Below are 16,903 nucleotides of genomic sequence, written 5' to 3'. Positions count from 1 at the left end.
TTCGGCTGGATTGAGTGTTTTCGTCGTGTCGTTGCGATGTGTCTTGGCTCTGAGTCCCCCGGCTCCGGCTCCGGCCCCGCCCCCCGGCTCCGGCCCCGCCCCCCGGCCGGCGCCGTACCGCGTTTCCACAAAGGAGGAACTCATGAAACTGCGGAGAACAGTCGTCTTACCCGGAGATCGTCACATTATCCCGTCGCAATACTGACCTAACCTAATACTGATGTGCAATTCTGTCATATGTGCAATTGCTGTTGGAATTCATGTGCAATTCATGTGCAATTACTGTGAAATTCATGTGCAATCTATGTGCTGTCGTGACACATATTCATGTGCAATTACTGTCGGGATCACATGCAATGGTATTTATTTATTTATTTGTCTATGGGAGTTTTTGTTTATAGGAGATCTTCTACTGAAAGTGTTTTTCAGACTTCCTATAAGTGATCTGTTCTTCTGTATCTACCTCTGTATCTACCTGCGTTGCACCAATGAAATTTCCCCATGTGGGACAATAAAGGAATATCTTATCTTATCTTATCTTAATAACATGTCTGACTTGGTGGTGATCATGGTGACGATGCAGATGACGCCACAGATGCGTTGTGACAAACCCGGAAGTGGCAGTTTCAGGCGTCTGCTAAGCTAAGCGAGGTTAGCACATTCGTATGCACCTGAAGACATGGGGTTATGGAAGTGACTGATGTTTGACAGAAATTATTTCTGAAGATACTTTATACATCAGGAGGAGTCAAGTATACGCTTCAAAAGACTAGGTAAGTGATCGTTTTCAAAATATCAAAAGCCCATAACAAAACTGGCCGCCTCCTAAACAACATTGACGCTGCTGCTTCCTCAGCTGCTGCGTCGGTTTAGCTTCTGTCCGGCTAGGTAGCGTTAGCTCAAATGATTACTGCAAGCTATTGTATATTAACCCTGATGAACATAACCCTTTCCAGAAGTTGTACTTGCATAAATTAGTGACGGTTTGAGCAATCGCATGTTTGTCTCGTTTTACACTGAGGCTAATTACAACTGGTGCGACTGAGAAAAACTGTCACAAAACCTGACATGACAAGTATGACAATGGACAGCAAAATGTACAACAATGTAAATCACCTTAAAACTGGAATTTGTTTTGTCATCATACATGTCAAACCAGATGCTTACATGTTAAGACATGTCTTTGATCCTAAAATAAGTCCCATTGCAGCATCATTGGATGCCCAAGGTGGGACATGATGTTTTTTGTATTAGATTCATCATTATAAGTGTATGTTTTATTGCAGCACTGCTGACAGCACTGATTATGTTTTGTGAGATGATAAACTTAATTCAATATATTGCCCACCTACTTGAATCATGACTGTTATTTTGAATATATGCAAAATTTGAATATCGAATATATCGTTTAGTAAAATTGAACCTCAGATAATATGTTTAAATACATGTTTTAACACTATTTTGTTGGATTTACTTAATATTGCCATCAAGATAGTAATATCAAAGTAATATTCTTAAAAAACTATTCAGCTTCAGACTCTGAAATGTCAAAAGGGAACTATAGCAACTGTGCAAAGCGACATATTCAATGCAATGCAACAGTTATATTCAGATTCATGTGCATATAACTGCTGTAAATAAGAGTGTTTACTTTTGCCACTATTATTATTATTTTTGTCGTATTTTATTTTTATTTTTTTCTTTCTATTCCTTATTAAGAATATGAGAGATTCTGTCTATAAGAGTTTTGTTTATAAGAGCTTTTCTATTAAGAGTGTTTTTTTTTTTTTTTAAGCTTTTTTAAAGTAAATAAATCTGTTCTTTTACTTCTGTATCTACTTGCGTTGCAACACCAAAATCTCCCCATTGTGTGTGGAGTATAACATTATTCACCTTCAAAAGATCATGATCCCAAACAAGTAGTTTTAAGATTTTTGTTAATAATTACCCTGTAACCACTGAATAATGCGTTTATCTATGGTTTAGTCTTGATCTTGTCAAATACAAATGTATTACTCTTTCAGGTTTAAAATGGAGTCCATGCTGAACAAACTAAAGAGCACAGTCACTAAGGTGACTGCAGATGTCACCAGTGCTGTTATGGGGAACCCAGTGACACGGGAGTTTGAGGTTGGGAGACATATTGCCAGTGGGGGCCCTTGCATGTGCTGGAGAATCTACAATGGAATTAAGAAGTCCACTAAACAGGTCGGTTTGTCTAATTTACAGTGATAAGATTTTTAAGGTGCTTTTTCTATTCTATATTGACCAAAAATGCGCTACATTATTTCTTTCTCTTCCAGGAAGTGGCAGTGTTTGTCTTTGATAAAAAGGTTGTTGACAAGTATCAAAAATATGAAAAGGACCAAATAATTGATTCCTTAAAAAAAGGTGTGCAGCAGTTGACAAGACTACGTCACCCTCGTCTTCTGACAGTGCAGCATCCTCTTGAAGAATCACGGTAATTTACACCATACGGCAGATTCCACTGAGAAAGCTTTATCAAAGTGTCAAAGAGAAATGCAATAACTTATGAAAGCTAACATGTTTTGCTAACATGTTTTTCAGAGATAGTCTGGCATTCTGTACAGAGCCAGTGTTTGCCAGTCTAGCCAATGTGCTGGGTCAATGGGACAACCTCCCCAGTCCTGTCCCCAATGACATAAAGGAATACAAACTATTTGATGTGGAAACCAAATATGGCTTGTTACAGGTGAGTGTTGTAGTTTTTCTTGAGCCTATCAATATTTTATTTGTAGATATTCATATTAATTTTGATTGTAGTAGTATTTTGCCCATGGGTGCATCAGGAGGGTAGAGCCTTAAGCAATTATGAACCCAATTCCAGCCCAATCGATCCCTCCAGTAACATACTGTATGTGACTGGTGGAGACAGGAAGTGCATTCAGTGTTATATAAGATGGAAATTACTTCAGTGCAACATTGTTTCCATCTTCCTTTTTCTAAGATATCCGAAGGGCTGACGTTTCTTCACAGTGGAGTAAAAATGGTTCATGGAAACTTGAGTCTTGAAAACATCATTCTCAATAAAAGTGGTGCCTGGAAAATAATGGGTTTTGACTTCAGCATTTCCTCTTGCAATCCCTCAGATGCAGAGGTCTGTTGATTCTCCTTTGTTACCATATTCTATATGTGTACATACAAGATCTCATTTGAATAACTATATCTGATTTGTCTTCTCCTTGTAGCCTAAATACAAATGTAAAGAGTGGGAGCCTAACCTCCCTCCACTCTGCCTCCCTAACCCCGAGTACCTTGCCCCTGAGTACATCCTGTCGGTGAGCTGTGACTCGGTTTCTGACATGTACTCTCTGGGCGTGGTGATGCATGCCGTGTTTAACGAAGGCAAGCCTGTTTTCCAAGTCAGCAAGCACGACATTTTTAAAAGCTTCAGCAGACAATTGGACCAGGTGAATGACGCACTTCTTCTGATACATTTAGGATTTGCTTGTATTCTAGATTTTATCACCGTCTCTATCACTTACTCTGTTCTCACAATATTAGCTGACCAACATAAGCCCGGCACTGCTGAAAAACATACCGGAAGACGTTCGAGATCACGTGAAGATGCTTTTAAGCGTCACACCAACTGTCAGGCCCGATGCTGACCAGATGACAAAGGTCAGTTTTGTTTCAAGTCCAATGAAGATGTGGAAGACAGCGAGAAGGCCTCACAACCCTTGTGTTTTTTTGCATCTTCAGATCCCATTTTTTGACGACGTCGGAGCTGTAACTCTCCAGTATTTTGACTCTCTCTTTCAAAGAGACAACCTACAGAAATCACAGTTTTACAAAGGCTTGCCTAGAGTTTTGCCTAAGCTTCCCAAGGTTGTCTCCCTGTACACGCTTTCTCTTTATGTACTATGTATTTAAGGTACACTAGGTAACCTCTCTGGTGGGTCTGCCATCTGCATGTTTGGTTTGCTTTGTTACACTGTATGGCATTAGGTTTGTCTATCTCCTTGGCGACAAGCAGGTGGCGCCATCAGGCCTTGTTACGGCTGCAAGTTATTTTTTAGCCTTTAAAACGGCTGTAATTGAATAAATGCAAGCTACATATGCTTAATGTCATACTGCGGAACATTTCAGACAAAGCAACATCAGATTCTCCACAGAAAAGTTACATAGTGCGCTTTTAAGCACATTTATTTATGCATTTATCTGATCTTATTTGTGATGGTTCCTTCTTTTCTACAGAGAGTTGTTGTGTATCGGATCTTGCCGGCGTTAACGTCAGAGTTTCTCAATCCTGATATGGTTCCCTTTGTACTGCCGAACGTACTGCTCATTGCGGAAGAGTGCACCAAGGAGGAGTATGTTCGACTCATTTTACCTGATCTCACACCCGTTTTCAAGCAGCAAGAGCCCATCCAGGTATGAGATGCGTATGTACCCGTAACGTAGAAGAACATGATGTAAAGATGCATGATGCCGGACTCTTGACTTACTCTCGTCAAACGCGTGTGTGTTGGTTTCAAGACTTGTGTTTCCGTTTTTTCCTTCATGCTTCTTCAGGCTAGTAACATGGTGAGTGGGTCCTGCAACAGTAGTAACAACTTATGTAATGACTAACACAATTAAATCCTCTTCCCATACACAAGAAGAAATGTGTTAGGTTGGGTTTGCTTTTGATTTTAAACAAAACATTTCTACTGCTCAGATTTTGCTGATATTTCTTCAAAAAATGGACTTGCTGTTGACCAAAACGCCTGCGGAAGACATCAAGAATGGTGTGCTACCTATGGTCTACCGGGCTCTTGAAGCTCCTTCAGTACAGATACAGGTATGGACAAAAAAGAACAACAAGCTAAAACATTTCTTTAGACGCAGAGAATGTGTATTAATAATGTCCCATTTATTTTTTACATAAACAGGAGTTGTGTCTGAACATCATTCCCACATTTGCCAATCTGATTGACTACCCATCTATGAAAAACTCTCTAATTCCGAAGATTAAGTCGGCGTGTCTGCAGACATCTTCTCTTGCAGTAAGATTGAATTTATATTAAAATAGAAGGATATACCAAACACTTACCCTGTTTTTCTCTGTTGTTTAGGTGCGGGTGAACTCTCTGGTGTGCTTGGGGAAGATTTTAGAATATCTTGACAAGTGGTTTATCATTGATGAGATCCTCCCCTTCCTGCAGCAGATTCCATCCAGAGAACCTGCTGTGCTCATGGGTATACTAGGTTTGTATCACCTCGACAATTTTATTAAAAAATATATATTTCAAACAACCCAAATATTTAGCTGTTAACTGTTTTGTATATTACAGGAATATACAAGTGCACCTTCAGTCACAAGAAGCTGGGCATTCCTAAAGAGCATCTTGCCAGCAAGAGCCTGCCCCACCTTGTGTCTCTCAGTATAGACAATAACCTCAATCTGAACCAGGTACAACAACAGCACCAATAGCATGTCTCTGTGGGTTTATTTTTGGCTGTTTATAAAAACGTTTCCCCCCACAGTTTAACTCCTTCATGGCGATTATTCGTGACATGCTGACTCGAATGGAGGCTGAGCACAAGACTAAGTTGGAGCAGCTGCATGCGATGCAGGAACAAACAAGGTATTATATCAGTTAATAAAGAAAAAACACAATGCAATAGATTTAAATTGTGAACACAAAATTCCACCCTCAAACTTGCCTGTTTTTCTAGAAGTTTAAACATCTCTAATCAAGGAAACCCGTCAGAAGAAACAAAGTCCCCACCAAACTCTGCAAACCAGGTTAGATGATACATTTCTACACACAAGCTTTGTTATAGCTACTTTGCCATTCATTCTTTGACCCCACCTGCTACTTTTCAGATTGATGATATTTTTGGAAGCACAACTGTCAACGGCAAAGAACACGGATCCTCTGCACCAGCGCCTAACAGAGTAAAGAGTTTATTTTTAACTTGACTATTTTAGCATGATTCTCATTTAAATTTCTTTGTCGTTTTATGTTTTTCTTCCTTCAGATGTCTCTAACATTAGAAGAAAAACAACGACTCGCTAAAGAGCAAGAGCAGGCTGCCAAACTCAGGAGTCAGCAACCATTAGCACCGCAAAGCATCAAACCTGCTTCCACTTCTTCTAGTCAGGTGTGTCTATATGTTGCAGTATGTTCAACTAGAGTCTATGATGTAAATCCACGCGTTTTCTGTTGCAGACAAAAGACCTGACCAGCAGTCTGATGAACAACATGACCTCTTTGAACAGCATGTCTTTGACCAACACGCCTCGTCCTGGTCCAGTGCAGGCTTCTACTATATCGCCCTTTCCTACTCCAAGCCCAATGGTAGGCTCCATGGGGGCTCCACTGTCCAATGGCTTTAACACGTCCATGGGCTTTCAGGCTGCTGGCATGGGGATGGGCATGCCACCACCAGGCCCCTGTCTTTATGGTGGGATGGCTTCCACCACCAGCACCCCAAACTTTGGTGCCCTGACACAGAACCAGGGACAAATGGGACTAGCAAATAAAAATCCAGATATGTCTGCCTTGGACAATCTTTTTACATCTAACAAGCCCAAAGTCTCGCTCAACCAAATGGGCCCAAAACCGGGTCCTGCTCCGGCAAACAGCAGTCCTTGGTCTAATCAGTTCAGTTCCCCCCACAACACTTCAGTGCAGGCAGCCCCAGCAGGCATGGGCAACTTCGGGATGCAAGCAAACCCCTTTTTTAGCCCACAAAACTTTTCTCAGCCTGCTGCCTCACCTGGCATGAACCAAAGTGTGATTAAACAGAGTACATCTGTTAACAATGACCTAAAAGACTTATTTGGCTAGCTAACAATGCAGAACAGATATAATAGATATGACTAAAGATAAACGTAGGTGATTGGGACATCAAAATCTAGAAAAACTGGGTGAATGCAAACATTCTGTCTTTATTTTGGTCATTTAATTGGACGTTAACCCACTAAAATGCAACTACAATTGACTTTTTACTTGAATGGGATGTGTTAGGTGAAAACATATTCCTTAAAATGCTGGGGATTATTAAGATATTTTCTTACAGTTTTATACTCAAAACTTAATGTGATTCCGAAGAATTTGTCTTTGTATCATGAAGTGAATTGGATGGTGTTGAATATGTTCTAGAAATAATGGAATATTTGTTGGTTTTATAGTGAACACCCCTATAACAGTTTGTTTCTTTATTTTAAGGTTTTCACCGTCCTAAATAAATCACTTAATCGGTTTAATAAAATCACACAAAAATGCTTTTATGGTTTAACAGCCAAAAGGCTTTCTCTTTAAACTAGTTTAAATATTTTCACATTGCATTCTGATGTTGAAATTACATTTTCTCCCCAGTTTCTGTCAAAATATCGAAGTGAACAATTGTGACACCAGTGTTTTTCTGTTTTGAATCAAATGGGTTTGTTTGAAGAGAAGTTGTACGTTTTATCAGCCATGTCGCCTTCATCTTGTGTCTGTTTGTGTCTGTGTAGAGTGACACTTGATGCTGTTTAGGTTTTATAGTTAAACCTCTTCTCTTGCACTGCTTATGGGCCACTGTGCCTTTCCTGTGGACAATGAGATGGCGATTCTCAAGTATTACTCCCTTCATTTTGCATTTTCAAATTTAGCTTCTAAAAATATTTTGCATGTTACTGAACTCAATCATAATGAATAATAAATTAAGGATTTTAAATGAATTATTCCTGGCTGTTGAAGTGACCAATACTCTCAATCACTGGATTGAATATCACGTTTCAGCACTTTTTGTTGTAGGAGAAACTGTACTGAAGACCTCATAAAAGTGTAAATGTATAATTATTTAAAACATTTTATGGCCTTAAAATTTGTGGTCAAGAGGCCTTAGAAGAGCTGTGTGCAATAATTCAAATAGTAGCAGACGGTAAATATTGGCAGTGTCCATAGACCATTTGCTAAATTTTTATTTTTTACAAATTATTGCACTGTATAAGTTAATGTTATGTGATGTCTCTGTCCAGCAATGTGGGTAAATTTGAGTTGATATGAATTCTATATACAAACAACACATGTGGAATCTTTTATGCACTATGTGACATTTTTATAATTAAAAATGTATTACAGTTAAGCATATACTCTTTGCTATTTTGGCATTGTTACTGTTATGTTAAGTGTGGACCATATCTGTAAATGGTTGAAATGAACGATTCACTGAAAATATATGAACATAAGAACATCAATCATGACTTCTCCATGCTTAAAATCTTCACCTCACTGTTTTCAACCGAGTGCTTTGTGGCTTTGAGCTGAAGATGCACAGCTGACGGTCCAGAAATCCATAGGGCCTTCTGTGTTGAGAGAGAGGGACGGTTCAAAAGTGGAGTGAGGAGGCCATTTTTGAACAGAAAAGATGGTTTATGGTATAACTTGCCCACCAGTGTTGTCTCACTTTAGTCAAGTGAGAATACAAGCCAATCAAAGAGAGTCTCTGAGGGCAGGGCATAATCAGCTCAGAGCAGCTCCTCAGCTTCAAAACGACTTTGAAACATTGTCCAGGTGATTACCCAGCTGCCAGCTCATGTTTAGGGCAAACGATAAGCCTAATCCTTTGGTTTTTTAAGTTTTGATAGCAGATAGATCTTAATGGTACATTAATGGTTCAAGCCTTATTAAAGGCCGCTCATCAAGTAGATGTCAAATGCAACATTATGAATGATTCACATTGTCATATAGTCTGTGGTCCTTTGCCATGAAAATGTTTCAAAATGAGGCCCTTGTTGACAAAAGGTTGGACACCCCTGGTTTAGGGCCATAGAAGGGTGGCCACATGCATCTATGTATCTGTTACTCTGAAAATGTAGTTTAGTCTTTAGCTCTATCTTTAAATACAGTATATAATAGATTTAGATTTAAATATTTACATTTTTGAACTGAAAACATGTTTTTCAACCCAATCTGCCTCTGATTTTATACAGTTTTCATCAAACGGTGAGCCACACACACATAGAAGAATAGGGCCACCAAATGCCTAGGCCTTTTCACTGTCTTTGAAACCTTTTATAATGTCGGAAAACTCCTGGACGAACGAGGGATTACTCTTACCATTGAAATACAGTAAAAACGTTCAGAGCAAACACTTCAACAGTGTTAGAAATACAAAAGATCAACATTTTATGGATCAGTTGTCTTTGAAATGTGTACATTACAAATGAACATTAACTTAAAAATATATATCATACAGTCTTGTTGTGACGTGTATCTACTCCGTGACACTAGATGGCGCAAATGTAACACATTAGATCCTGTTCTCAGCGAGTGAGGAAACAGGGCCCTCCAGAGCGAGTGTAACACTTCATCCTAGGACCCTTCGTGAAGCTAACACTAAACTAAGACGAGTGTCGCAACATGGAGTGTCATGATTACACTGGCCCTAGCCACGAACACAGTGATGGCCAGAATGAAATACTTCCCAATGAGACCGTCTATAAATGTGAGTGAGAGAAAGGAAATGTCCAGTAAATAAACAAACCAGCCTTTGGCGTAAAGTGACTTCCCAGCAAGTGGACCACTTTAGCACTAGCCAACCTACAAGAGTAAACTTCTTAGTGAAGTGGCCGCTACAAGATGGAAATTAATGTGCCAAACTCAACGTTACAAATATACAAGTTGTAGCAAAAAAATAATGCCATCATTTTGTATTTTATTGTTTTTGTTTTATTACATTTGTGAAATGTTTTGCTTCTATATTTTCCTGATTAAATGTTATATTTCAGTGACTCCAAAAGAAACGCAAGAGTTGATAAAGCTGAGGATGTCAAACAAAATTCTTTTTAGTGGAAAAAGGAATGCTTCAATGTGTGGCTGGAGGTAAGATAACACACCATACATTCCCATCGATGTTATTTGGAACCAATACTATTGTGCATTGTTTTTCTTCAGGACTATTCTCAAACACATGGGACTGCAAGACAAAATGACCCACTATCAAGCAGCCAAAAAATGGGAAAATCTGAAAAAGAAATACAAAGTGCAGTGTTTGTTTCCCTCTCTTTTTAAAGCTTTACATACATGTATTTTTTTTTAACTGTGCGGTGTTTGCCTTTCTAGGAGGTGAGATATACCCCTCATGCTCATAGTCCTGGAGTGGCACCGTTTCCTCAATGGTCCTTTTTCACTTTAATGAATGATGCAATGGAAGGTCGACTCGATGGGAGCGCTCCTATTCTCATAACCACACAACAAGACAGACATGAGGTCTTAAACTGTCCCAAACGAAAGAAGAGGAGGCTACTAATACCGACTATTTCATCAGTGGAATCAATGGCTCCTGTGCCTCCTTCTGATTTTTTCACAGGACCAGAAATTGAGGTCAAGTTCAATGGAGTGGAGCCTCATGAAAGAAGTCTGGATATAGGGCACATCTTACAGGAAGTGGACAGTGAAAAACAAGTGATGGAGCGACACAGGCAGATGATGGAGCATGAGCACCTGCTGCTGCAAAGAGAGCGGGCCGCGCTGGACAGGGAAATGGCGTCGTTGGAGCGAGACCGAGCATCGCTGGACAGAGACAGGGCTGCCATAGAAAGAGAGAAGGCCCTGATGGACAGAGAGAGGGCAGTGGTGGAGAAGGAGAGGGAGGCAGTGGCCAAAGACCGGCAGGCTCTTGACCAAGAGAGGGCAAGGCTGGTGAACACTCAGGGCCACTCAGACGACACAGACCATACAGACAGAAAAGAGCGATTTCTTTTGTTGTTTGAAAAACTTATCAATAATTTTTGAATATAATTTCAAACCTCAGTTTCTAAATCTGTTGTCACAGTAATATCTGTAAATGTACAGATTGACTTTGCTGCTTTACTGAACAGAATTGAGAAAGAAAACAAAGAGTCACTTCTAATTTGGAGAGGTCCTCAAAACATATTTATTTACTTGTGGTTATTCCATACAGAGAGCACCCAAAGTAGAGCTGTTCGTTTTACCCGATCCACTATAATCAACAATAGTCTTTAGTTTTCCTGTAGGACTCTGGGTACTTGAGTCTTGCATTTGTATCTTTACAATTCATTGTTAAATCAAATATACCAAATATTGTAGTTCATGTAAAAAATGTAAAAAATGTAAAAAAAAATCATTTCTTCTATATTACAGTACAGACTTTACAACAAACGGATGTGTTTAAATGCACATTTTATTGCTTTAATTAAATTCCCCCTCATTTAGCCTCTTGGCCATGCTCGTAAACATAAGATAGTTAGATTTGTCATTAATATTCATATAATTATTACTTTTTTTTTTTTACAAAACGTATTTAAACAATTAAACTAGACTGCTGCCAGTTTGATCAGACACTAATTTTACAGACAGGCTGTTTTTAGTGTTTATCATTAGATTCAACTGAACGCCACCTTTTTATTAAATCAAGTTGTGGTTTTACTTGGATGTGTACATGTTTGCGTGTTTGAAACATGGCTACGGGTCACGATAAAGTATAAATGGTGTGCGGTGTGTGAGTTTTGATGTCATTCCAACAACAGAAATACAATCGATCAGTGCTTGACCTGGTTATAAACCTGTGAGGGTGCCTTAAATCATAAATATCCACAAAGAGTTGAATCTGTCTGCAGCAGACTGAACCAGTGAAATGCAGTTGTTAGTGTTTGTATGTGTCGGTATGTACAAAGGTGTGTACAGGTGGTTGCATCTGTGGAGTCAGTGTGCAAAAGTACATGTTAGTGTGTGTGAGGTCACACAAGGGTCCCGATGGGTATACGAGGAAGGCACACGTAAGCTTGAGGGGTCCTGCTCAGGTTGATTGGGTTTCCGTCTAAGCGAATGTCCTCCAGCGCGTTCCTGATGTAGTTGAAATCTTTCAAGTTGCAGAAGGTGTCCTCAATCATCATTTGAATGTTGTTACGCTAGAGAAAGTTGATATAATGTGTTTATAGAGAAAGTAATACAACAAAAAAGTTAATTCTGTAGACATTTGTAAAATAAATGTTTGGTAACACAGAACATGGCATACTAGGGGTGGGCTTAATGTATGGAGGGGGAACTTAATATTGCCTTTCAGTGGTAAATATAGTCATCTGCTTCCTCTGAAACTTCACACTGCACTGTAACTGGTTAAATCCAGCTGCCACTACCTCAGAGCATTACAAGGGCTGACCAATAGCCCAGCCCTTCATACACATTTACAGTAGTTTGGCATAGGCATATAGGAATATTTGCAATCTCTGATCTCTCACCCACTCTTAAGTGAAATAATTGTTAACTAATTCACAAATTGCTTCATCAATAATTGAGTGACTAAACATTTTCCCGCAGTCTGTGGGCAATGTTGGGATTCACTAAAATACTGGACCTTGACAAGTAACTATATTGAAATATCTGAGACGTCTAAATACTGTGGAAGTACTTTAAGGCAGGCCTACCTGTAGGTGAAGAGACCGCAGACTGTCAGGCAGAGGCACAGGGATGTAGTCAATGGTGTTGTCTGTCATATACAAGAACTGCAAGGCAGTCATGTCCTGGCCAAAGTTAAAACAAACATTAGCAATCTGTCAATAGTAAGACACAAGGTTTACTAAGACAACTGTACACACTTTGAAAGCCTCTCTGTGAATGCCTTTCGAGCCAATGTTATTGTGGCTAGCGTCGATGAGGGTCATGGTTTCAGGCAGGGCAGGCAGCTGTGAGATGTGGTTCTCTCTGATCACCAGCTCCTCCAGTTCAGGAAGACCAATCAACGCTTTCTCATCAATGGACGTGATCTCGTTGGCAGTCAGGTCAATCCTCTTCAGTTTGTCTAAAATGTATACGACAAACACTGAGTTGCAGTTTTTTGGTTTCCATCTTTAATATATGATATTTCACATACTCATATTTGCAAAGTCAGACTTGTGGATTTTGGTGATTCGGTTGTAGCGTGCGTAGAAGTGAGTGGTGTCTTTGGGTAGAGGAGGTACACTGTCCAGCCTCAGGTCATCACAGTAGACGGAGCCACCCAGACATGTGCACAGCAGACAAGTGGGCATACCTACAGCACAGAACACAAGGCTTACTCATGTGGAGCTGTGTGTTACATGATGAGGATGGCCCACACATATCAGACTGTTGGCCCTAGTGCCGAGTACTGACCTCGCCTGTCAGGTTCCTCAGTCTCGTTTGTATCACCAGAACTCTCTGGGTGTTCTACCTCTCCTTTGCCTTCCTCAGGGCTCTTTTTTGTAGTAGGAAGCAGCCCCTCCTCTTGTTAGAGACAACATTAGGTAGGACAGGGACAGGTTAGACCAGAAAAAGCAAAGCAGTTCTTGCAATCAGACATGCTGATTGCCGTTCTTGTTAAATACAAGTGACATTTTAGTAGTTAATAAATAGAAAGTTTTACACATGAATGTGTTTAATCCCCTATGATTCCACAATGCTTCATAATTATTTTAGTACAGTTTATCTCACTTGGGTAAGACACTGACCTGGGGGCATCAGACTGACCCCAGGGAACTCTGGTTCTCCAGAGGCAGAGACACCAGACGTCCCAGAGGCTCCTGAAATATCTACATCGCCGGAGGCTTTGCCTGAAACCCCTGAGGTTCCAGAGAACTCCCCAGATGTCCCAGATACCTCACTGAGACCAGTCTCAGGAACGTGGGGCAGTTCCTCACCTTTAACAGTTAGGAGTCAGTTAGGAGATGTTAATAAGTACACATAAGAAACTAGATAGCATTCAGCTGGTGTTACGTAAAAAACATTACAACATTTAACCACACTGAACAATGAGGCAGTTAAACGACAGTGTCACTGACATAAATACACACAGAGACAATAACTCTTGAACAGTGTTTTCAAAATCTATGCCCAATTTTCAAGAGCTCCAGGAGAACTAAGGTATTTTCAGTATATAGAAAAATGTAATGCAACACTAAAATGCAAGCGTCTGAGAATGAGGATTGCCAGTTAGGATGAATCATGTTGTAGTTACTGGTTTTTATAAATTTGAAGGGTCCTCAGTGGGAAGCCTTTTAGAAAACACTGTTCTAGAGACAGCAGATGAAGGATCCTTTTTAGCTAAGACAGAGAAAGACTAACATACTAACCTTCTATGAATGTTATCCCCGAGAAACCAGATTCACCAGACTCCCCTGAAGCCCCAGAGATTCCAGAGGTGCCTGAACCCCCAGACCCAGACAAGTCTCCGGACTCTCCATATCCCAGCTCGATGGCAATCCCAGAGCCCCCGGACACATCCCCAGAGTGCCCAGACAGATCCCCGGATCCAGAGGCTTCTCCCGATCCGGACACATCTCCAGAGAACAGGATGTCTCCAGAGAGTAGGAACTCCCCAGAACCTCCTGAGCCAGAGCCTGACACTGGCAGCTCCTCAGATGCACCTGAGATAAAGACTATGTCCCCAGACCCCCCTGACCCTCCAGAGGCTGACGTCCCGGACTCCCCTGATGCCCCTGAAGCCTCTGAGGCCCCTGAGGTCGCAGAGCCCCCTCCATCCCCGGACACATGAAGGATGTCAATGGGCGTCAGACGCAGCTCCACCTCTTGTTAGAGACAAGATTAGGTATTAATGAACACGCTGATGACAAGAAGAGTAAGTTCACAACACTGATTAGGTTAATATGACAACAAGAAGAACACATTTAACTCGTGACCGCTAGTTAAATGGAACACATGCATAGGGAAAACACACAGAGACTTTTTAGCACCTTTCCCTTTTATCTGATAATGACCTTTTCATATTTGTTCTATGCAACAATGGTGGATTCATTTAATTCTAAATTCTGGAGTTTGCTGGTGCTTTTTCAGACCTTTCTGTGTGTCGGGACCCATCAGGGACCCAGACCCTCCTGAACCCTGTGGGATGAGCAGTGGCTTCAAGGGCACCTCCTCTTCTTCCTCCTCTTCTGCCTCCAGTTCGGTTGATAGTGTTTCAACCTCTATCTAAGAGAAAACACCAGCAGTGAGGTAAGTTCTTATAACACATACAGATACAGTATCTTCAAATGTTTGGCTTGAGTTACCCATTAAAAGTCTGATTGTGCCTGTTTTGTGAAACATGCCATGAGGGATGAAGTAAAATGAATTTAATGCACACTCGCCCACCAGATGGCAGCCCTCTTGTTCTAACAGTTCAAGCAGATGAACTGAAGTAACAGGGAATAAACTGGTTGTCTTATAAAACAAAACAAAAACACACGTTGCCCCAATTATTATTATTATATTAACAACTTGTCTACATAAATAAGTGTGAGGAGCCACACAGATGAGGTATATACTTTTGGTGTCTGGTAGTTTCCAGAGTTGGGTAGTACTCAATTACATTTTATTGAGTAACTTTTTAAAGACATCTGAGTCGTTTTTGAACTGCGTGTAACAGCACAGTAACGGCACACTTACTTGAGTAAAATACCTTTTCTCTTCACACTGTGAGTGAGTCTTCCAGTGACAAAAGCTTTACATAGACAACATTAAATGGTTTGCACATTTGTGTTCCTTGCACCGTTCCTTCAAATATGATGTAGTTTGTCTCATTTTGGTGAGCAATCATACCTGGTGCATTATTTAATGTCTTGTTCTTCCAATTACATACATTTGAAATTATAATCAGTTACTCTTACAATTACTCTTACTTTTGTAGTTTCTCAAACACTTTTTTTTTACTCTTACTTGAGTAATTTCATGGACCACGTCTCCTGCCTGGTAGGAATCTCAAAAGACCAAAAGTCTTGAGATTCACACTTGTAGTTCCATTGTTGACCAGAGGAGGGTAATGCAGCCCCATTCACTACTACAGGTTCTACCTGCAACTCTCAGGCAATACTGAAACCATGCTCCAAAAATAAATGGTCCTTGTGGATCCAAGACGCACATGGTGAGTGCAGAAAACACGTTTTATTCCTACTGCCATTTTATTAAGTAATTAGGTCTTATAATAGCATACAATTTGCACTCTACCGTTCTTAATTTATTTGTGAATTAACAAAACACGCACATGCACCAAACCAATATTAAAATATCTTGCAGCAAGAAAAAGATTTTAGACGCTGGCAAAGATGCAGTTTGAGATACAACAAGGCAGCTCTTTGAAAAATGTGCACAAAGTTGGCTTGCTGTAGCTCTATCCTTCATTTCCCTCTTCCCCAAAGCAAACACATACACCCATGGGAAAATGGAGCAAACGCTATGCAACCAGCAATACAGACACACATCCTTGGACTGTGGGGGTCGTAACCATACGCATCAAATAAAAGCCAAATGTAATTTTGCATCAGTCTGCACTCATAATCAGAATCTCACCAAGATTGACCAAATGGCCCATCAAAACACAATGTGCATTCTTTCTTCCTGGTCATTGTTGGCAGTCACAGTAAATGGCAGAATTATAGGAAAGGCAGGAGGCCGGATATTAATCTATCCACTTGATTGTGGAATAAAAAATGGCTAAAAAAAGGCTCAACAACAAATTAGAACATTTACATTTTCAAACAATGGAGCTATAAAACCAGCACAAATGCAACATTACAATGAAAAGATAACAGATTTCAGCAAAATGCCTATATTGACCAGTATGAATTTACTGGGCCTACGTAGATGTCAAGCTAAGCAGCTGTGCCATCAGTCTGTAGTTTTTGGGTTGAAACTATGGAAAATGTGCCCAGTACAATTACCGTAGCTCAGATTACGTCGCAAGTGAGTCTTTAATCTTCTCAAAAGTCCCTGTGAAAATACAATTTAGACTGAATGAGAAAAGTTTTATGACTCTACAATAGGTGTTCTCTTCCTTCTTTGTTCAGTAGATGTACTTGTCTACTTGCTTGTTTAAGCTCTTCGATCTCACCTCTAACTATTTTGTCAACACAACTAAACTATATCCATTTGATTTTCTAAAACTGTAATTACTGAGTGCAGACAGGATGAAGCGCATAAGTAACTCTAATTGC

At 40.2% G+C, this 16,903-nt stretch overlaps 3 protein-coding genes across 3 annotated transcripts in view; 2 read left to right on the top strand and 1 right to left on the bottom strand.

The window, feature by feature from the left end:
• Window positions 1-607: 607 nt before the first annotated feature.
• Window positions 608-8,194, top strand: scyl2 (SCY1 like pseudokinase 2). The gene is made up of 19 exons (XM_072455097.1): window positions 608-773; window positions 2,025-2,208; window positions 2,304-2,461; window positions 2,569-2,713; window positions 2,969-3,118; window positions 3,210-3,431; window positions 3,526-3,642; window positions 3,724-3,849; window positions 4,219-4,395; window positions 4,537-4,548; window positions 4,682-4,804; window positions 4,896-5,009; window positions 5,079-5,211; window positions 5,298-5,416; window positions 5,491-5,591; window positions 5,683-5,752; window positions 5,834-5,905; window positions 5,989-6,111; window positions 6,180-8,194. Exons 2-19 carry the CDS (start codon window positions 2,032-2,034, stop codon window positions 6,798-6,800), a joined length of 2,760 nt encoding a protein of 919 aa, XP_072311198.1. The 5' UTR covers window positions 608-773; window positions 2,025-2,031; the 3' UTR covers window positions 6,801-8,194.
• A 1,077-nt stretch (window positions 8,195-9,271) lies between these two features.
• On the top strand, window positions 9,272-11,383 carry LOC140368176 (uncharacterized). Its single transcript, XM_072455096.1, has 4 exons — window positions 9,272-9,444; window positions 9,728-9,821; window positions 9,894-9,981; window positions 10,062-11,383. The coding sequence occupies exons 1-4, from the start codon at window positions 9,360-9,362 to the stop codon at window positions 10,731-10,733; spliced, it is 939 nt and encodes a 312-aa protein (XP_072311197.1). The 5' UTR covers window positions 9,272-9,359; the 3' UTR covers window positions 10,734-11,383.
• A 235-nt stretch (window positions 11,384-11,618) lies between these two features.
• Window positions 11,619-16,903, bottom strand: part of epyc (epiphycan) — a 9,058-nt gene continuing 3,773 nt past the window's right edge. Inside the window, exons 3-10 of the mRNA XM_072455095.1 lie at window positions 14,771-14,903; window positions 14,048-14,503; window positions 13,427-13,615; window positions 13,092-13,202; window positions 12,832-12,990; window positions 12,557-12,759; window positions 12,386-12,481; window positions 11,619-11,869 (exon numbers count right to left, since the gene is read on the bottom strand). Of these exons, the coding sequence (XP_072311196.1) occupies window positions 11,699-11,869; window positions 12,386-12,481; window positions 12,557-12,759; window positions 12,832-12,990; window positions 13,092-13,202; window positions 13,427-13,615; window positions 14,048-14,503; window positions 14,771-14,903 (1,518 nt within the window). The 3' untranslated portion in view covers window positions 11,619-11,698. The remainder of the gene's footprint in view (window positions 11,870-12,385; window positions 12,482-12,556; window positions 12,760-12,831; window positions 12,991-13,091; window positions 13,203-13,426; window positions 13,616-14,047; window positions 14,504-14,770; window positions 14,904-16,903) is intronic.

The sequence above is a fragment of the Eucyclogobius newberryi genome, unplaced genomic scaffold (assembly GCF_026437365.1).
Source record: "Eucyclogobius newberryi isolate DKJ021-1_F unplaced genomic scaffold, fEucNew1.0.hap1 SCAF_2, whole genome shotgun sequence".
NCBI classification, from domain to species: Eukaryota; Metazoa; Chordata; class Actinopteri; order Gobiiformes; family Gobiidae; genus Eucyclogobius; species Eucyclogobius newberryi.
The sequence above is the reverse complement of the archived record's forward strand: the minus strand, read 5'-3'. Positions and strand labels throughout refer to the sequence as shown.